The 22,348-nt window shown below is 39.5% G+C and overlaps 1 protein-coding gene across 2 annotated transcripts in view; it reads left to right on the top strand.

Moving 5' to 3' along the window:
- The first annotated feature begins 5,873 nt into the window (after positions 1–5,873).
- Positions 5,874–22,348, top strand: part of abcc3 (ATP-binding cassette, sub-family C (CFTR/MRP), member 3) — a 46,430-nt gene continuing 29,955 nt past the window's right edge. For both annotated transcript variants that reach the window (XM_074662531.1, XM_074662532.1), the window contains exon 1: positions 5,874–6,187. In XM_074662531.1, the coding sequence (XP_074518632.1) occupies positions 6,152–6,187 (36 nt within the window). In that variant the 5' untranslated portion in view covers positions 5,874–6,151. The remainder of the gene's footprint in view (positions 6,188–22,348) is intronic.

Here is a 22,348-nt window from a genome sequence, read left to right as displayed (position 1 = left end):
TTTGATTAGGGAAAAAATGGAGTGTAAACTCAGCAGCAGAGGCGGTCGGAATCAAACATTCCTGCGCTCATGTCTCCATCTTCTGGCTGCCCAGAGATCACAGCTGGGTCCAGGATTTCTGCAGAGCTCACTACAGTCGAAATAAAAGAGATAAAACTCTATTATCATGCATACCTCACAGATTAATGTGTTAACATGGACTGATTAGTTTTAAATCAAGTCAAACTACATGCCTGGCTATTTAAACTATGACTAAACTTTATTTTGCAGAAATTTTGCTTTATTTTGCGTGACTCTGCCTTTGGAAAGGAAGACCTGCAGCATCATATTTTACAACATGGCTTTAATCAATTTGATTTCCAGATGCTGCAGCTGCTGTTACTATTCAAGCTTGGTCTAAAAGAAAATAGTTTATTTCTTTGATTGATCATGAATTAAAAAATACACGATCCTTGACTTCATTTAATGTCTTTTGGTGTCCTGTAAATGCATGTCTTTCAACTCTGACACCCAGTCTGCAGGAAAAATAAGGTCATGATTTTATCCTCATCCTGTCAGTGTCATAAACCCTCTGCCAGCGTTAATTCACCCTCTACTTACAGAGACAGACTTTAGATTGGGTCGCTAATACATCAATGCATAAATAACGAAGTTAATGCTAAAGCTAATCACGGTGCAGAGAAAAACTTTGTTGTTTTGATGTCAACATATATGCTAATTGTCCTCCCCAAATAAAACCTATCTCAGCATTAATGCCAAAAATAAACATAATCCTGAGCCTAATGCCATCTGTATTTGTGTCACAGTTAATCCCAGTTGACCACTAGGTGGTGTGCTCAGCCCTGGAGGGACCTCAGGTGAGACAGTTCACAGGAGCTGGTCTGCAAACATGTTGACATCATATACAGAAGCATTAAATAAAATGAGAAACAAAAGAAAATAAAGATATAATCCATATGTATAACTTTATCAGATGTTTAAAGAGGCAGTGTGCTTCACAGAATCATCCTTGCTGCACAGCAGGTTCATTAACTTGTGATTTTAAAGTTTCTGATTCTTTAAACTTGTTTTAATGAAGGTGTTTTTTCATCTTTTGATCAAACACTACAAGGTAAGTGAGAGGGAAATCCCTTCTGGCCTGTAAAGAGAGATAATTGGGCTTATAGGCCCTGGAGGCGGAGCTTCTCTGTATAGGCCCGGCTTGTATAATGTCTCTGCCGACAGCTGAGGGCTTGTGACAGCTCCTGCAGAGAGTATACAACACAGGGCTTCCCTCGATGTCATGCTAAGCTCACACTGTCCAAGTCTGGTGGGAAATTTCATTAACCTGCACCTCATCAGGAAGGATCTCCAACTAAACATGGACACAGAATCATTAATCTGTGGTTCAGTCACCTCCTCTGGGAGCACAGGGAGAGAACAGAAGGGCTTAAGGTGTGGTAATCAGTTTCTCTGCTGGAAAAAGAGGAGTGACTCCTGCAGCAGGTGACCTGGGGACCTAATGACCAAGTTCTCCTCCAACACAAAGTACATCACAGAAAATAAACTAACGCACAGTGCTCCTTCAGCCTGTCTATGACCTGAGCTGACTTGTTTAGATTGTGACCTTGATATTGGAGGCCATATCATGCGGGTTTTTTTAATCACATAAACTAAAACCACATCTGAGAGATTGCTGAGAACTCAGAAGCTGAGTGTTTAAGAAATCTTTATCTCAAGCAGATAAAACCTTCATCTCCAAGGACACGCAAGCACAGCTGACACCAAAGCACGAGAGAGACTTGGTGTCTCTGCAAGAATAAATGCTTTCTCCATTTGCTGAGACTTAGCTTATTCACGATGCATATGCTTGGTTTTATGGATACAACAAATCGTGATTCAACTAAGTGGTGAGACTGTAAATTAGTTTTGATTAAGGCTTTCCATATTTTCCCTGCTAAGGTGTGATCAAACCAACAAGTGTGTCATTCACTGCTTTCATTGGTGCATGAATCCTCGAAAAGCCCGGTGAAAATCCCACAATCCTGCATAAGGAGAGGTCAGTAAATAAACTAACAAACAACAACAACAACAAACACATAATTGTAAGTTTCTGTTTGACTGATTAACTTTATTTATCTGTGTAAGTTCAAATTAATTCAACACAGTCTCACATATAGAAAACACTGACAACTTTTTCATCTTGAAAGTCAAAGGTAAACAAATAGATAAACTCATATATAAATGAGTAATACTATAATTAGGGGTGCATTTCTTTTCCATGGGATATACCTATCAATTTTACTAAATGTCAATATTAAGCAATGACCAATTTTACAGTGGGTCATTTATTAAATATATTAAGTGAGCAGGTTCGATAATTTATTTAGCTAAAAATGTCAATCGTGTTGGAATTTGCGTTTTATGTGCTGTGCTAATTTCTCAAATGTCAAGTTTGCTCTTCAAAATTCACACTAGAATACATGTATGTGAATATTACTTTTAGTATTATTTTAATTAAATGATGAGGGACATTTCTAGGGAGCAAAGTCTTGCATAGAAATGTTGAGTAACTCTAAATTCAGTATATTATGGAATGATGTTGGAAAAAATAGTCACTGCTTTAGTCAATAACACAGTTGACAAAAATGTGCTTCAAAATTTTTTTGTAACTTAAATATTTAAAAATTCATTAAGGTTTGAGCTTTCTAACTAATGAATTAAGTACATCCCAGGTGTATCATTTGCAATCAAATAGAATATGAAACAAAAAAGCACATATTTTTTTTCACTTAATTTTGTACCTGAATTTACCCCTAATTATAGAATCACTCAAATAATCAAATTTGTTCTTTAAAACTTGAAATTGCAACATTATTTGCACAAGCTCTGACTGAGAATTACAGTCGCAGTGTAACATCCAAAATAAAACTAATTTCAAGTCATTTTTTAAAACGTTAAAACAAAACTGTTGCAAGTTAACTGTTTTGAAATCATAAATTTTCATGGGGTAATCCAAAAGGACAATGTGAAGGAGCAGCATGATCAAATATTTATCTGTATATAGAGGATGCATAAAGCTTTAAAATACACACTGGAAAAGAATTTATGATAATAACACTGAAGTTGATACAGCATTAAAGAAGGTTTGTGCTGTTTTTGAGTCATATTGACACATCTCCATTCAGAGTTGAACCATGATCTCCCTTTGACAGCTCGTCATCTGACTGAGAATGCCTCAATCACTAATAATATTACTGTTCACTTCAATGTAACTGCACTCACTGATCATATTGATTTGGTATTGACTTGAAATGAAGAATTAAAAAGATGAAAGAAAAGGAAAACAACACGTTTAACTACATAAAACCATAAAAAAAAGGAGTTTATATCTGCAGTGCAGCCTCTAAACAGAGACATGTGTCTGAAAACACTCAAGTCACACGATGTGGCCTTTTTGAAGTCTGGCCTCACACAACTTTCTCCTCTGATGTGAAATGAGGTTAAGATAGCCCCTGGCTTTCCGCAGCCACAGCTCTATTTCTGCTTAAAATACTTTTTTGGTTTGGCGGTGAGTGATCTGACTCGAGAGTGTTCTCGCAACCTCAGGAGATGTTTAATTTTGGGGGAAAGATCATCTAAGGTTACGGTGAGCCGGATGTTTCATTTACTGAAATGGTGTAATGTAGTGGAAGGTAAATAATCCACTCCCACAAACACACACCTGACACTTGTGGGATGGATTTATTGATCCCAAACTGCTTTAATCTCTCACTTTAATAAGAACAGACTAACCAGACGGGTGTAGGATACAGATAGTGCCCTGCTGATGCCGAGTGTGTATGAGCTATACACTGTTCTTCCATGCCGCCCAGGAGGAAACGGCCCAGAGCTCCCTCTCTGAGGAAGTCTATTTCTGTCACTGGTGGCAGCTATGGTTGTAATGGTTTCATGTCACGGGACACCAGACCTCAAACGATTTAATGCATGAGCTTACAGGTTGATGTCATTGTTCTAACAAGACTTTTAAAGGGCTGAATAAATATAAAGGGTGGAGCTTAATTCAACTCTCTCATCAGTATTTGAGACATAGCGTTTACAACATGAGTGCATTTTACAGCCAGGTTTAAATTTTAGGAACTTTATAAAATAATCACAGAAGAAAAGCTCTTAGAGGTTTACAGTTGGACATTTAGTTTCATGTTTACCCCAAGGCAGCGTTTTAGGCCCTAAAATGTTTTGTACATGCACGTGTCGTCTCAGAGCTTACATGCTCTATACACAGTATCATGGAGCTCTTGTTTGCTTGTTTGTTTGTATTTATTTCATTCATGATCACATAGAAATATAAGTACAATACAAAATCCAAATAAATCTCAAAATGAATGAAAAAGAGCAGAAACAAGGAAACGTCTTCTGACCCTTCACTCACAAACGATTAAATGAACACCTGATCAGACAAAACCAAAAATAAGACCAGCAAGCCTTTAGCTTTGCAAATATTATTTACAGAATGACAATAAGCAAAGCAACCCTCGACTTAAGTGCAAAATTTATTATTTTATTTTTACTTATTCATTTTATTTTATTTTTTATTTTTATTTTTCAAATGTTTATTTTTTTTGTTCTGAGATTCATAACAAACTTTAAATCCTTCACTCATCACTGTTGTAGTAAGGTCATTTGGGATGGTCTTCATTGTTCACTCACAGACTAAAACACTGGTACATTCATGTCTAAAAGGTTATTCTTGGTCATCTACCCTCCTACCTCCAGATTTACATTTTCAGAAGAGGATCAATCAAGAGAGCAATCTTGGTTCCCATGATCTGTCCCAAACATCAGAGCTGAACTGGGAACCAAAGCATTTAAATTTGCTTCTCCCTTTGGAATAATTTGAAAAAGTTGAAACTCACTGAACTAGTTTCATTGGACACTTTTAAGAGGAAGTTGCAAGACTTGGAGGCTGCCACATCTGAATGCAAATACTTTGATTAATTTGTATTTCTGACTGCCATTGGTAAATAGCTGCTGCTTTGTACGTCTGTTATGGTTGTATTATGTTGTATGACTGTGTAAAGAAGATAAACCCTGTTCACTGCTGCTGTCTTGGACAGGACACTCTTGAAAAAGAGAGTTTAATTCTGAATGATTTTTTTTAATCTCCAGGTTAAATAAAGGTTTAAAAAAAATAAAAGCTATAAATTATACTTAATCATGTCACTTCTGGTTGCTGTTTCTCCAACACAGCTGATAGCTCAGTGGGTGCAACAAAGGTGTAAACATGTATGTCTATGACTGAGTGGGAGGCCTATAAGCCCTTGTAGCTATACTAATCTGTACTAGTTGTGTGGTTGCGGCATGGATTAGTCAGTGTACACTGCTGCACATTCATTTAATAACATATAGTTCTCTTCACAGGCAGCCATGTGTGACCTCTCACACCCATGCATTTGTTGTTATAATCCTGTGTCTTAATCCAAACTCAACGGAAAAGTTTATGGCCTGGCGAGAAAAAATGTTTCCATATCAAGATCAGATGCTGAGAGTAATTTGAAGTTTTTATTCGATTTGGAAAGCTTTAAATAATATTGAATAAGATTGGAGTAAAATACAAGTTTTTCAACGTTCTTGCCTCGATTTTGCGCTTGTGCGCCTTTTGGCACAGCTAGAACCGGTTGAATGAGCTGTTTACAACCACCACTTTTCATCAACTCTCACCACCTTGTAGACGTGACTCAGCAGTAAACCCATGCCTCTGATGTTGAGTCGTCATGAGAGTGTTTCAGCGTAGACGCTGAGGTGAATGTTTGCAACATTTGCAGGAAAGAACCGAGGCGGGGCTTTGAGACGCTCCGCCCTCTCATCAGGACAACCTCCCATAGAAATGATTCTGAGCTGACTCCGGATGACTTCTCTTTCCCGTCTCTGAGCCGAGCGGAAGAAGCGGAGCGTTTGCTGACGCAGGTCTGTCCACGCTGTTGGTGGTGGTGGGGGACACGGCAACCGAACCGAAGCGCGTCCGCTGCGTTAACCTGTCCGTGTGGCATGTGACAGTCAGCGAGCGGCTTTGTTAGTGAAGGTATTGGAAAGCAGGTCGGAGAGGAACGGCTCGACCTGTAGAGGGGATAAAGAGCTCTCCGGTGGTTCTTGGTCTCCCGCCGCGTCCGAGATGGAGAGATTGTGCGGACCTGAGCGTCCCTTCTGGGTGAGTACGTCTCAGTAACACATGAATGCCATGTATGTCACAAGATACCAGAACTCCATGGCTGTGCGTATACTTCTGACAAGGTTGGACAATGTTATGTCATTGGCTGATTTTCCTTTCCGGGCAGCCTTTCAGGAGTACAGTAACGGCCATGACCAACTATAAATAACCTACTTAATAGCATTTACTGTGTTAACAAGCTCCCAATTAATGTCATGTTCAATTCCGTGTGCGCTATTAAGAAGTCGGACATTGTGCTGCTCTTTCCTCGAGGAGGAACACTCCTGGAAACATACAGCTGATGTGAATGTGACATGCATGATCCTCTTTCGACTGTAAACTTATTTTACAGTCAGTGTAACAACGTCGCTGGCGTATGGGGGATTTAATACACGGGTAGATTGTGGCAGACACATGCGAGTCCTGCTTGGAACTTGTTTGTGTTGAGATAAAACCAGCTCCAGTAGCAACAGTCACTTACATGTTTGTCATTGGGACATAAGTGAGAACAAAGTGACATTAACAGGCTAACACATTCTGGCACCGCAGACATCCCACGCGTAATGTCATTAGAATAATGTCCCTATCCATTAGCAGCCTACCAAAGATACAATGTTAATCCAAATGGGAATAGTATGAAGGCTTTCCATGTCCCTCCCCCTTTCTGTCTGCTTCCTACATCGCTTTTCACCACACCTTGTAAACTACCTGGAGGAAGACAAACTGTTCATGTGAACTCAGGTCATGCTCTGAGTCTTTTTGCAACGTTATATGGCAGTTGTACATTCCTTCAGCCAGCAAACACACCACAAACTGTAAAAATGCCACACATATTGATGCATTTTACCCTGAATATATAAACAAATGTTGGAGTCACACATTGCATCACTGCATCTGTTTGGGGAAGTCTTTAGTGGAGGTGTTAAAGTGTTAAATCAGTGTTCTTCACTCTCGTGCTGAGTGTCAGAGAAACTCCTCGATGTGCAAATATTTAAACCCATTGAGGCGTTTACTGTTACTCTCCTTGCTTCATGGCAAGCCGAACAACAAAGCAACAGTTACAGCAGCTTTGTGTAGATTAACATTTCACGAGTTTAAGTGAAACCCCCTTTATTCACATGTTACTAACTGATTTGTTTCAGGTGTGTGTTAACATCAGTTAAAAATTAACATCAAGTCACTCATGGTAAAGTAAGCAACAAGAATAAGCTGTAATTATTATTAAATGACATTTATTGACTTATGAATGACGCTTTAAGTTCAGAGACATGAATCTTCACACTTCATTGACAACTCTGATTGCACCGTGACAGCAAAACACATCACTATAAAGTGATTCAATGATGTGTTAAGTTGTAGAATCAGTCGTTTACTGTGTATTATCATCAATAACTGATAAGTTCACATGTTCATGTGTTTTTTTAAAGCACAAGACTGAGACTTCTTTCATTATTTGACTCCTCTGCCATCAAAACTGTATAAAACTATGAGCAGAATATGGATTATTTTTTAATAATCTGCTTCTGTAAGATGATACTCAAATACTTTATGTTTTTGTATCTGCAAAGTAAAAACATAAAAAAAAATTAGGGGGCAAAGATGCATTTAAGAATGAATGGCACTGGACTTGTCTCGATGTTTGATATGCTGATATTTTCCAACTCATTTTGCTTCGTAGCATTTTTAAGGATAATTTTTGAGTTCTAAAGAACACCAAGTCTCCCCTGTCCCAATTACCTGCTATAGTTGTTGTTATATTCCAATTGTTTAAAGAGACAGACATGTTGTTGCATGCACATAATCAATAAGTGAAATTATCTGCTGTACATATTGGCTACTTGTGTTTTGCATCTCTAATATTGGTTTTCTCTCTGGTCAAACCTGACACTGATGTTATCAATCAGACCGTGTGTGTGTGGAGAGATTGTATCTTAGACAGCAGGTAAGCCCTTGTCGCCAAAGTAGCACTGACCCGTACTACCCGTATCCAAAACACACTGTTAGCCGATGAAATTCTGAGTCTGATAGTTTGGAAAAAGGTGGTTCGTCAAGAGCTGTAGAAGCTGTAACTTTTGCAAAATTCTCCTGAGCTTTGGGTCGTTTCTGCTAAACTTTCTGCAGCACTCAAATCTGCAGCTCACGATTTTATTGGTGCCAATGCCAGCTCTGTCAGCATCTGTGTGTGTGTGTGTGTGTGTGTGTGTGTGTGTGTGTGGGTGTGTGTTTGAGGGATGGCAGATTGCATGATGCCCCCTGCTGCTTTGGAATTTTTAGGCTTGTTATTGAGTAAATAAAAAGTACATTGATCTGTTTTCTCCATCAGATATTCTTGTATCATTGGAACAGTAATGAAAAGTGCCCCATAACAGGCTGATTAACTATCAGCTTGTTGTGTTGTGTGTTCTTTTTGTATCAGTTTTCTGATCCTGGTATCCGGTATCGGCCCGTTAGAGCCCCTCAAAGCTGGATCGGGTATCGATGGGAAAGGAGCGGTCTGAACTTGACACTAAGACTTAATTATGATTTAGTCTACAGGGTATAAAATTTTACACTTGGATGGTATTGAATATGTCTGTAAGTTCTGGAGCACCGTTTTAACTTGGCAGCCGTTTTACATTTAGACACTTATAATTTAAATAAATACAAACTTAACTAATTCTATTTGTACTCGTTTTTTAGTACAAATAGTGGGGCATGCAGTTTATTTTTTAACCCTGGTATTAGATCAGTATCAGTATCGGTGGATACCCAGAGCCCAGGTGTCAGTATGGGTATCAGTATCAGGACCAGAAAAGTTGGCTCGGTGCATCCCTACAATGAGATCTGTTCAACATAAGGAAAGTGAGGAGGTCTTTGGCTCCTCTGTCAAGAATAAAATATTTTATTATTTTATTTGATCACTGACCTTTGAAGCACTTTGTTTCCTTAAAAAAGGGTCACGTCTGTTCACCCGATTTTCTTCTTTCTGAAAGTAGCAGCAGCTGGGCCGCCCAATTAAACAGGGTCGCCTGAGGACACATAAATCAGTTGCTGCTGTTTACGTCCACTTCAAACAAACTGGTGGCAGTTGTAATCCTCCAGCACTAAACAGTGCATGATTAGAGCGAGTTAGGTTTAACACTAAGCCCCCACAAAGGACTTTATTTTCAATCAATCAAAGATCAAATCACAGGTTTGTCCGATGCAGGGACAGAAATGCTCAGATACGTCACAGACAGTTTGAGTCGAGTTTGGTGAAGAAACAATGTGTACTTTCTTAAAAAAAGAGCCAAAAGAAATGAAAGACGTCCTCAAACCCATCGTATCTTTTGCACATACTTGTTTCTTGTCACCTTCATGAGAGACTGTGACAGGTCTGCACAGTTCATTATCAGACACATGTACCACTCAGTCTGTGATGATTAATGATTGTATTTCTCACAGTTATGAGTCCATTCATCTTTTAGTCTCATTGTGAAGCAGTCAGAGGAACAGCGTGCTGATTTATCACCATGATTTTCACAGTTATTCATCAGAGCGAGCCTTTTCCGTGTTTTATTTTTAAAGAGAAAAATGGCACAAGAAGTTGCAGCCACAACCCTCTTTTATAGAGTTTAGTTAAGGTCAGACCGGTGAGCAGGGTTTGCTCATTGACATTCTGTGCTTGAAGGTATGGAGGAAGAAAGAGGGGAGCTAGCTCATCAGAGATTTATTTTTTGTGTAAATGGAGTCTGTGGGATGAAATAAAATGCAATTTATAAAAATCAAAGAATAATCTTCAATGATGAAATGTTGCTTGTTTTGTTCCTGGAGTGAAGTGACTCAATTGCATGGATTACAATCCAGTTTTTTTCTCACGTATATGCAACAAAGACATTTGAAGTCAGAGCAGGGATGTCTGACTTCACAAAAAACATGCACAGAACTGGGCTGGCTACAATTTGACGCATGTCTTAATTTATGTTAATGCATCTACATGTCTAATATGTCTTTGACATTTCACACGCAGTGATGCTCGTGCTTCATTTCAGTCTTCTAAAGCCACATCAAACAAGCTTTCAATACTGTCGGCACCGTGTTGTAGTCTGTGCTGATGAAAAAACGCAGACATGTTCACTTCGTGCTCCCTCATATCAAAGGCATGTGTGCAGAGTCAGACCTATGTTCACAGCCTGATCCACTGCCCGTTTTATTAGCAGCATTTTGAACCAGCAGTTCAGTCTACCAGCAGCAGCTTGGATTGCATTTGTGTGCTGAGGGTGAGCACAGGCATGCAGGAGGAGCAGCGTTTACCTTAGATGCACTGTGTCGTCAGGGAGTGCAGGATACGTGAGGTGTTGCGCAAGTCTGGAATGGTTCGTGTCTTTGTCTGTCAGGGGTTGGGAGCTGCAGGGTGGAGCCTCAGAGGTATGGAAAGTGAAATCTGAAAAAGAGGAAGCCGCTTGTTATTGGAGGAGTGAGAATCATGATGACAGGGGATTTTTGTTTCTAAGGAAAGGCTCTCAGGGGTTTGTGTGGATTCAGTTGTGTTTTCTCGAATGAGTCCTAATGTCCTTCATGTAGATGACAACTTAAAGAGTAGGGCTGGGACGATATTCTATTCTCCTGATTTGATTCTATTGCGATTTTTGGAGTGCTGATTCAATTTAAATTGCGATTCTTCGATATTTGCGATTTTCAGTTTGATTTTTTAAACACCATGAGAAATTGTTAATTGATAATGATGTTGTCTACAGACTATATCAGGAGCCATATTTCCCCATAAAATGCAAATCACATGCGTCAGAGAGAAACATTTCACTCTCTGCTGGAGAAAAGTGGTAACTTTTTTCTAGACATGCCCCAATAGACTGGTCGGCCAATCGATCGGGGCTGATTTCCTTAATTTTGGAGGATTGCTGATCAGCCCATCCTTACATATGAAACTGATCTTATATACCTCAGGGAAGGTCTGACAGCCAGCCATTGTTGCTTTTTGCTCTGAGACCTTAAACTCAGAACACTTTATTGGTTGTTTAATTTAAAACTAGGGATGTTTGATATCACTTTTTATGCAGACCAATACCAGTACGAGTACTCCTTCTTGAGAACTCACCAATACCGAGTATCAATACTACCAGCACTTTTGATACATAAAATTTCAATTAAAAGTGACAGATCATTTTGATCAAAGACAGCACAGTCACTATGCCATTAAGTCCAAATAAAACACAAACAACTCTCTCTGAGTTTAGAACTTTTTTGATCAATATTAAAAATAATATATATTAAAAGTACACAATAAAACTAGAAAAGCAATTTCTGAAGAAATTGCGCTGTGAATGCAGAATGCTGAAGCAGCTTGCGCTGAACTGCTAATGCAACAAAAGCTGAACCTGAATGACTGAAGATATGTCTGAAAATGGTTGAAAAAGTCTTGAATAGCTTGCGCTCAACTGCTAATGCAGAATGCTGAACATTAATGACTGAAGGTTTGCCTGAAAATGGCTGAATGAAGTCTTAAAATGCTTGCGCTGAACAGCTAAAGCAAAATTCTGAACAAGAATGGCTAAAGTTATGTCTGAAATCATTTGAATTAAGTCTTGAAAAGCTTGTGCTTAACTGCAAAAGCAGAATGCTGAACGTGAATGACTGAATTTATGTCTGAAAATGGTTGAAATAATTCATGAAAAGCTGGCACTCAACTGCTAATGCAGAATGCTAAATTAACCTGCCATGAACTCTTGGATGAAAGGAAATTAATGGATGAATCAGTTAAATGGATAAATGAATTTAAAGTTGAAATGGCTGCATCTTTTCAAAATTTGAAGCAATGAATTAAATTTTAAAGAACAGTTATGGAAATAATGACCTGACTGAGGGAAAATGCAAGTCTCATCTCTGAAACCCTGTTAAAATGAAATTCTGTGTGTCCTGTGTGTAAGTTTTTAATCATGTAAGCCTTTTAGCTGAGGCTCATCTGAAGCCAGATGTTGCCATGGTGATCATTGTTTACCAACTGCCATCAGAGAGCTGGTGGAGTCTGTTGATTCCCAACACATTTCCACTGAAATCAGGGTGTCAAACTGCCTACAACTGTGACTAAACCAAAGGGCCGATCAGAAAAGTGATCACACCGTAGGAATCCTGAGACCCTGAGGAAGCTGTCTGTGTTAATTTCATGTCTAAAGATGCAGAAATAGGCGCATGACAGCGATAGATAGATGAGGGAAATTTGACTGATCTCTGAGAAAACCCCTCAGGAATTAACATTGGAGTACATGGGTGCCGGAGCTGACTTTGCCCGACAGTTGGTCATTTTGTGAAAAAGTGCTCCATCCTTTTGCTTTAAAAACCACTTTGTCAGAGGCAGGACAAGACTACTTACATGCTGAGGGCTTATTTGCGTTGATAGCTCAAAAAATGTGGCCAAGAGAGCAGTTTACCCAGAAGTTTCTCAGGTCTTGTTTCTCCCTCTCCGTGCTCTGTCGTTTGAATCTCCCACTCTGAGCTGAAACATTCCGTCCAATACACACCAATGTTAAATGGCTTGAAGAGCTGAAATGCATCATGACCTTTGAAGGGTCATTGTGAAGAAACTATGAATGCTAGGAAACATTTGAAACCCACTGAATGAAGCCAAAAGATAGCTGAATATTTTGAAGTTTGAATGGAGTTTGTAGCTGAATGTATGACTGAATGAGGAGGGTTTGAAGCAGGCTGAAAAAATGTCCTGAAGGGAGGAAATTTTGAAAATTCCGCATTCATCTCTATGGGACCGAAATTTCGTAAATTGTTGAATATCTTGGAAAGTATTTGTGAAAAGTTTCTGAAGAGTCATAGCCCCCTTGTCCCCACTGAAACACACGTTTTGAAGTTTGAACGGTGAAAATCGGTTGAAGTTTACAGAAGTTTTAGCGGTCCAAAAAAGCGGGCGGAAGAAGAAGAAGAAGAAGAAGAATAAATTTTTTTGACACAGAAGAACATATGCTGTGAATGCATTACTGCATTCACAGCAATAACAACTGTCAGAGTTTAAGTATTTTTTAAAGTGAACTAAAGTGCAAAATAAAAAAAGTTTAGCTGCTAACTCTTCCTGGTTTATTCATATTGTCTGAAAAGGACGTGGTGCACATTTGCAGTGGTGTTAAACCGCAGCAATTAGCAGTATCTAGTGGCGAGGAGGACTTGCTCGACGTATCTGCAGCCTTCTTGAGTACGGATACCTTGAAAAAAGGCTGGTATCGGCCCAATACCAATACCTGGTATCGGTATCTGGCCATCCCTTGTGAAAACATAAAGATTTTATTGTTCCACAGGTATTGTTCAATGATTTTCAATAAAATAAAATTGGAACACTGAAGGTATATGCTGTCAGTAATAGAAAATAAATAAATAAAAATCGGTGTCTGCAGGTCAGGCTTTCTAAAGATCGGTGCACCCCTACTTTTTGACAATTCAATTTATAAACAAAGACTGAAATGAAGAATTTGAATTTTAATACAAAAACAAAAACATTTTTTTTGGCAAAGAATCACGATTTTGATATTGTCAAACAAAATATCCAGATATATATTATATTTTGATTTTTTTCTCCCCCCTGTTAAAGACTGAAAAAACTATAACATTCACTTCTTAAGGTTCTCAGTTTACATGAGCGAAAAGGATTAGGAAGAAGTATCAATTGTTCTAATCCTACCCCTTTGATTTTTGCTGTACTAAAATAATACCACTGTCCTAGATTCACCAATAATTTTCAAACATTATTTGGGGGGGATCATTAAAACTAACACCCAAAGTGAGAGACTTCAGGGGCTAAAACGTAGGTATTAAAACTGATAGTCGTACTGATAATGAGCATCTAATGCAGAAGGAACCAGGTGATCTGTTTTCTACTTATAGCTCCATGACTCAGACTTCCTCTGTGTGCTCCTGGATTTAGTTTATAACCGAAATGTTGCTCTCTCTATGACTTCTAGCTCTTATCCATTCATTCATTGTTGACTTTATTTCCTAACATCACAAAAAGATTTCCTCATGAGGGGGAAGGAAATGATAAGCCAGCCACCACATTCTCATTTTAAAGAGGTGTTTTTTTTCTTCTTTTGCATTGACCGCGTGATTGTAGGTTCAAACGCTGCACCAGTTTAAAGAAAAACGTGTTAACATGTGGGAAAATCCCTGAATGCATACCCTCTAAAAGACTGCTAACCCAGCATAAAATCAAGAATCGGAAATTGTGAAATTGTCTCATCAGCACATCAGGAAGAGAGGAGATCTCACTGAGCTGCACGTGATGAAACGTTTCTCTGTTTACTCGCTGTTTTGATCTTTCACTCTCACATAAGCCCCCCAAGGGACAGATGGTGCAAATTAGCTTTCACTATAAACACTTCCATTGCATGTTTACTGTCCCTGATCCTAATAAATAAACAATCAATGAATGAATCCAAATAAAGACAGAAGGATGTGTAAATAAATGGTTGAATATTGCTGCAGAAGTGCTGCTGTGTGTAATCTACATAATCTCAAAGTGGCAACATTCCAACTCACTGCTTAAATCTGTTTTAGATTAGCAGAATAAGTCATTCACACAGCTCCTTAATGATGCTTGTATCCCACAGACGACAGCGCTGTAATATCTCATAGGAACACTGAGCACAGTCTAACACTTGCTCTATTTTCTCCTGCATGCTCATGGTTTTCATTTCAAAGTAAGAAAAAAAACTCCCTCCAAATCATAAGCCTGAGTCCACTACAGACAGACAGGAATTTCAATCCTATAATCCGCAGTTAAGGCATTCAATAGCGTCCAGTAAAGCATGAGGAACACAGATCCATGAATCACATTACTCGAGTTTTCCATGTTGGAGTGGAGTGAACATGGCCAGCAGCAGTTCCTGTCCTCCCGCAGTCTTTACTGTCGTGGGACTTCCATTCACGCTCACAGCCAGCTTTGTAGTAACAGAGAACAGATGGACGGCCTGCTAGAAAGTCCTTTTTTGCAGCGCGCTAAAAACTCTAACAAGCAGACGTCTGTCACCCTCACACTGCCTGCTCTGCTTTGGTTTAGTTGTTGTGGTAACTGATAAATCATCACTGCAGCAGCCGAAACAGATTCATGAGGCACAGTCTCACTCGTTGGTCTCAGAGTTTGGTTCTGATGGTACATTTTGTTGAGCCTCTGTGGTCCACCAGTCTGTTTCTGACGCGGCGCCACTTGCTGCCATCAGCTTTACCACTAATGCTGTTTCAGTCAATTATTCGCTATAGTGCCTATACTTATACCACGCACATACATCACTCATGACATGAATTGGATTACACACTGAACGTACATTGAGAGGCTCATTTTGTAGCATCTTAAGTACACTGTTTTGTGACTGTAACTTCCAACAACATGAAGTCTAAAGAGAGAGTGGAGACAATGAGGAGCAGAGAATGACGGAGTCGAGCGTTGTGAGTCATCTTCAAGCTCAGCGTATATAAACAATTTGGAGAGCATGGAGCCGTGCACTCTGTCCAAATGGTTTTAGTCTGACAGAAACCGTAATTTGATGTGAAGTGAGGGTTAACCAGAGGTTTGTAGGGTTGGGTGTTTCCCACAACCTCACGATACAGGCGCCATAAAGAGATTTAATACACATGAACCCATTTATGCCCAATTTTTTTAAGAGTTGTAAGGCACATAGTTTTATCAGTTGAGTCCCTCTGAATCATGTTATGTATTTATTTTTTCCAGTTTGTATTTTTTTTTTAGGAAAATTGGATTTTTATGACTGGCAACAATTGGTGACGGGGGTGGTAGGTGTAGGCATTGGCTATGGTAAGCACTTGTGTATCAAGAAAACTACACTTAATAAGTAAATTATGAGCAATCCTGCAGGCAGTGTTTTTCTTTAGTTTTCAACTAGCAATGTGCCCACTGGCAACTTTTGTTGCCACTCACAGAAATAAGCCTATGATAAAAAAAATATTTACATCCCTGTCACAACTTTTTGGTGGAGGGTTACTCCAGAGACTTGAATTATCAAATCGTTATAAATTTCCAGGACCATTTGCACCCACTATGTCTTCTAACGGAAGGAGCAGGAAGCAGATGATTGTATGTGGCAGGAACTACTTGGAAATGATCTTTTATAAACCATAATTTTAGTCTAAGTTGTTAACTAGCACATAAGTGGAAAAAGTTGCATTAGCAAGGCTGAGATTTTTTATTGTGAGTAGAAAATGACAGTAATACACTTTGGCAAGAATTGTTGCTGGTGTGGCAAAACAGGTTAATACTGGATAATGAGCATGTCATCCACCAATAAAACAGCTGTTCTCAGAGGGCACTACATGTGTACACCTTCACGCCCTCACACTCACTGGCTCTTAGAATCAGGCCTTCTCATTGTTGCTAGCTTTCTATGCTGCCATATGTCAGATTTCTGTTTTGTTGTGCATCAATGCATGTATCTCTACGGGGTGCTTTTATACATTTTTACATCAGTTACAGCTAGGGTCCGTCTGTTTTTGACTCCTGTTGTTTAATTCTGTTTCCCTCAGTTTCTTTTTCTCGATCCGTCTCTTTTATTCACATCTTTGTCTGCTTCCCTGACTTTCGGTTTCTTTTCACGTCTTTCTTTCTTAACTTTCTTGCTTAGTCTTCTCGGTTTCTTTTTGTCACTCTTTCTGAAATCTCTGTTTCTCTTTATTTTCTCTTTCTCTCCCACCCCCCCCCCCATTGTTTTTCCCTCTCTGTTTTCCTCAAATGTATTCAGTTGAATTGGGTAAATTAGCATGCATAAAACTCCAAGGATGATTAAATAAGAAAACAGTTACCTGTGTCTTTGTGTTTGTGAAAATATTTAGTTTACCAATTTTAAAAAATGATAAACACAGTAATGAATATTGATATTGTTACACAAATCTTGTGTATTAGATAATGTTAAAAAGACGAAACAGTGGGAAAACCCTCTCTGTCTCTCTAGCTGAATGCTTTTTGTAAGCAAACTAATTAAAAATGGCAAGCGAGAATGAATAAACAAGTCATTATAGGATTTTATTGTGCTTTACTGTTTTTTTTTTATTCTTGGAGGATATTACTCTCTTATCTGTCAGTTTGGTGGTGACAGTCAGGTTATAGCTGGTTTGATGGCTGAAGAAGCCAAGTTTGTGTTTCATTCATTAGAAGAGTTTGTATTGAGCAATGTTGATGCGCACTATAGATCCTGCAGGCTTTGTTTCTATGAACCTTAGCGCTGCTTCCTACAGTTTTTTTTGCTCTGCTGACATTAATATGGAGCATTGTGAATATTATAAGTAAGGCTTAGGGAATTTGATGTAACTTTGAATGTACTTATGCATTAAGTAATTTATAACAAACACACCCACATTGATGTGTGTTTGATTTTATTTCTGTGGTCAGGTCTGCTCTGAAACCATCCTGTGATGAGGACTTGGCGCTGTGAAACATCCAGTTCAGGGATGAGACTCTCTGGGGAAAAAGATTCCCGACCTGTTTGGCTCTGTCTGCTCCATCTTATTGTTCTTTTACTTCAGACCGTCTGCTCTCTTGGTGCTCAGTTTTGACCCGACTGAGTGAATTAATCTGCCGGTCTGAGTCCCTGCTGTCTGGCGGGCTGTTAGCACAAAGCACCTTCCCTTTCTCATCTCACCTTTTGTTGAAGTTTCAGGTTTCAAGTGAAGCAATAACTGCCGGTAAAAGCCTGTTTGATGGAGTAAGGGCCTGACTCTCTGCCTGTGAACCCAAACAGTTTTATTCTTTTTCACAGTAATTATCAGAAACAATTTTCTTGGGAAGTGATTCATCTCACCTTTTTATAGTTTTAGCCTTTCATTCTCATGTTTCAAGACTCAACAAGCTCACGTGAAATATTAGTTTGAGATCATATCTGCAGGGTGGGTTTATTTCTTTGTCCACAAACACTGTTTACATTTCCCTTTTTTGTGGCACCACAAACTATTAATATCCACAGGAATAAATCACACACACTCTCATGAACACCGTGTTTGAGGGTGAATTAGCGTAGAATCAGTGAAAGTAATCAAACCACGCCTTATGTACATTTGGTGCCTTCGTTACTGAGATAAGAGACCTGGTGATATGTTTGAGGTTTGGTTAGTTATTAAAAGTGGTTTTCCACATTGCCTTGTTTTCCCAGCATGCACTGGGTTAAGGAAAGCAAAAATGGATGGACCAACCAATGAAGCGTCTTGGATTAAAATTCTGAAGCATTTTTCAGGTGAATTTTACAGGAGAAGCAAAAAGATTCAGTCTCTGCCAACTCCTCTGCCAGTGAGGGCTTGTATGATTTTCACTAAGAAGACGGGTTTAGATCACTGCCCTCTTTATTTTCTAATCCCTCATCATGAAACGCCACAGTGGGGTAACTATGTTACATATGACCTCCAGCTGTCTATAGTGGGAGCATGGCTGTGTTTTGGTGTCGAGATAAAGTTACCTCAGTGCAGAAAAATGTGTGGGAGGGGGGTTTGTAATGCAGGTCGGGTGTTTTTATAAGGTGACAAAAGCCCATGTCTCCAATTACTGAAAATAGCTTCAAATCTTGGTGTTAAACACCCTAATACAATAGAATAGAACTTTATTGTCATTGTAACAAGTACAACAAAGTTGAAGTAACAGCAGCAATCGAGAAAACAGAAGTAAGAAAGTGTATAGAAAGTGCAAAAAGGTCCATAAGAAAATAGATGATGACAGCTCGTCCATCATTGTCCAGTTCAGCCAGCCTCCACCTCCACAGGGTCCAGGACTGAGCTTCTTCAGCAGTCTGTTCAGTCTCTGTCTCCTGGATCCTGTCTGCTCACAGCAGGTGAAGCTCTTCCAACATGGCGTGGGTGTATGATGTTAGCTCCATTAGCCATGTCTGTGAATAGCATGATGCTACTCTGCCTTCTGGTATTTCCTCTGTTGCTGGGTTAGCACAGCTAGCTCGCCCATCTTATTGAAGATAGATCTTACGTTCCCAATAACGATGGATGGAAGGACAGGTCCATGTCGTCACTTCTTAACTCACACCTTAGAACCAGCAGGTCGTCCTCACCTCCTTCTCCTCACCTTGTGGGAAGACATCAGGCCTTACACCAGTTAGCATTGACATGCTAACTGGCTGCTAACAGCTGAGTTCACATGTAAACAATGCAGCCATGGTTACATGTAGGATCTCCAGACAGACACGGGAGATGAGGAGAGGATCATCATTGGAGTGGGAATCCAGGGAACTCCTTGGTGCTTGGCAAACATTGGATTAACTGTTTGAATCTTTTCACCACTGGCTCCAAAAGACAGCTTAATAATGTACAAAGTGATGTAAACCAGGCATTAAATGGAAGTCTAGAAAACAGTTGTAGAGCTGGTAACAACCACTTTAAGATGATTTCTAACCAAAAATAAAATGTCGAAAAACACAGCGGGGGAACCTCCCAGAGCAATTGTTTTGCTTCTGTTTGTAAAATAATTTCCAAAGCATCAAAAAAATTGGGTTTATTTTTGTTGATGGCCAGATTCGACAGATTGACTGTTGACCAAACTACAGTGCGTGTAGCCAAAAAAGGGCCATGGTGCATCAGTGTTTGGGGTTGGTGTTGAATATATTTTGGGTATTTGACAGAAATGTGTTTAAAGGGCTTAATTACAGGTTTATAGTCGAGGTAAAAACCATCTCTGCTGTCTGAGAGAGTTCTGTAACCACCACTTCTACATGCTCCCTGCGTGTTTGGGATTCATGAGCCAAAAGTGAAGAACTTATGAAGTGGGAAGCGTTTTCCAGCTGCCCTCTGTGCTGCCCTCTTAAAATCCTACCAGAAAGACCAATTACCCTTCACCTTCTAACCAGCACACAACTTTCACACACACTTACTGCAGCCACACACACACACACACACACACACACACACACACACACACACACACTGCAGCAGGAGGGCGTGGTGATGAATGGTGAATGGCCGGAGGCTGGCAGCTGTGTTTATCTTGGTTGTGTCTGTGGGTGGGCCTTCAACTGTGTTTGTCCAGAGGAGAATCATAACTGTCGTGTCAAGGCTGCGTCCAGCTCCGACTGATGTTTACTTTACCTTTCTTCAACGGATGTCCTCTGGACTGCTCGGTTATTGTTCTCTTGCAGCAAAATAAATGATCATACTGTTTCGTACAATGTCATGGAAAAGTTTGATATCGATACATGATCACATGTGGAGCCACTTTTTTTTCACACGGCAGGAAAAAAGCTTCAGTCTGCTCCGCGTGTCCGGGTTTTTGGTGCTTTCTCTTTTTGTGATTTATAACACTAGTGCCTAAAATAGGAAGCTCCATAAAGCTTGTCTCTGGTGGCTCTGTGGCATATTTATTAACAATCTTGTTGCTCATTAAAAAGTTAAGATTCTCTTCATAATCAAGCCATATTTCAGTGTTTATTTGTTTTTCATGTACAAGCTGCTCCAATCCAATTACCCCCAACAATTGAGGATATTCCAGTAAGCTGAGAGTTTAGTTGGATAAAGATTCTTTTTGCTAACTGAAAGCTGCTTTAATAAAAACCCCAGTATTACAGCATGAATATTTTCATGACAAATAATCTTTAGATTGAGTATCCACCTTAACTTTGCTTAAAGATAGAAAGAAGACGAGGATGATCAGTTTTGCTGAAAGCGTCTCAGAGATGTTGACTCAGAGCTTATGTTTGCCTTGTTTAAGTTGAGTGAGTTTATGTAACATTCATATTTACCTCCAGCTCCAGCTCCAGCTCAGCCTGAGCCCCTTCTTCCTGTAACTCTGTTCACTCTTTGAATGTTTCCCAGCATGTTTCATCATCACTGAGTCAAAAACTCAATGAACCGAGAAAAACGATGAAGGGAAATGATTCAATTTTGTTTCCTGACCCCAAAAAATATTTTCACTCAATGAATCATTCTCATCCAACAGAACAGAGCTTAATCATCTCATTTAAGTGAGTGTGGCTTCTGTTTACCCAGACTGAAATGATCTCATCTGTACTCCTGTCTTTTAAAAGTCTGACCTGCCGATACCTATTTTTATTTTTTATAACTGACAGCATATACCTTCAATGTCCCAATCTTATTTTGTTGAAAATCATTAAACAATACCTGTGAAACAATACAATTTTTATGTTTTAAATAGAGATAGACCGATATGGACTTTTTAGGGCCGATACCGATACTGATACCGATAATTAGTAGGCGAGGAGGCCGATAATTGATGTTTGAAGCCGATATTAATTTGCAGTCAAAGTAAAAATATTTGCGTAAAAATTTTGAACAATATAAACTTCAACACTTAACTGCATTCAAATGCCTTCAAGCACGTGTTTAATTTTCTGTTTTGTACATGACTGATTTTAAATGTTTTTGACCACCTCGGGCTTCCATAAGGTAGATGGAGAAACACTGTGCAGAGAAGCATCAACAAGCAGTTCCTGAATGTCTGCAGTTTAGTTTTAAACATTTCTCATCATTTTTTAAGAGGCAGAAAAATGTATCGTGCGAGAGAGAGACAGCGCTGCATGCGCACAGCTTTCACTGCTGATTGGCTGTTACTCGAGCCATGGCTCTGCTTGTAACCAATCAGATGGTACTGTGGGTGGGACAGTGCTCGGGACCGAGAAGTGACTGCAGACAGCGGCACAGCTGCATCAGAGCCAAAACAATACAGTTTGGAATTGGTTTCATATCGTTGGATTAAAAAAAGGCTGATGCTGATATGCCCCAAAATGCCAAATATCGGCCTCCACAATTCCGGCTGACAATCGGTCTATCCCTACTTTTAACTTTAACAACCAATAAAGTGTCCTGAGTCAGACCTTTCCGGAGGTATATAAGATAAGTTTCATATGCAAGGATGGGCCGATCACTGATCCTCCAAAATTAAGGAAATTGGCCATGTCTACAATAAACGTCTCTGAATAACTTTAAGTGACCTTTTAAGCTTCTTCTTAGAGGTGTCTTGTTAACGTGGTGAACTCAAGTTACGATGCTCCTGCACCGTTCCACATGTTTCCTCATGTTTCTCCTCCTCTGGGACTGAAGAGATGGGAAAATGTTCTCTAACAGTTTACACATTCCAGCCCAAAGGAGAGCATCTGTTTAGATGAAGCAGAGTTTGTTTGAGTGGGTGGTAGAGGTGTGATGATGCACGTCGCAGAGAGGGCTGTCTGAGGTTAT

Source organism: Halichoeres trimaculatus, unplaced genomic scaffold (assembly GCF_033239565.1).
Source record: "Halichoeres trimaculatus isolate MK-OKI-2021-1 unplaced genomic scaffold, fHalTri1.1 fHalTri1_scaffold_23, whole genome shotgun sequence".
NCBI lineage: Eukaryota > Metazoa > Chordata > Actinopteri > Labriformes > Labridae > Halichoeres > Halichoeres trimaculatus.
Note: the sequence above shows the minus strand (reverse complement) of the source record. Positions and strands in the feature narration are given on the sequence as shown.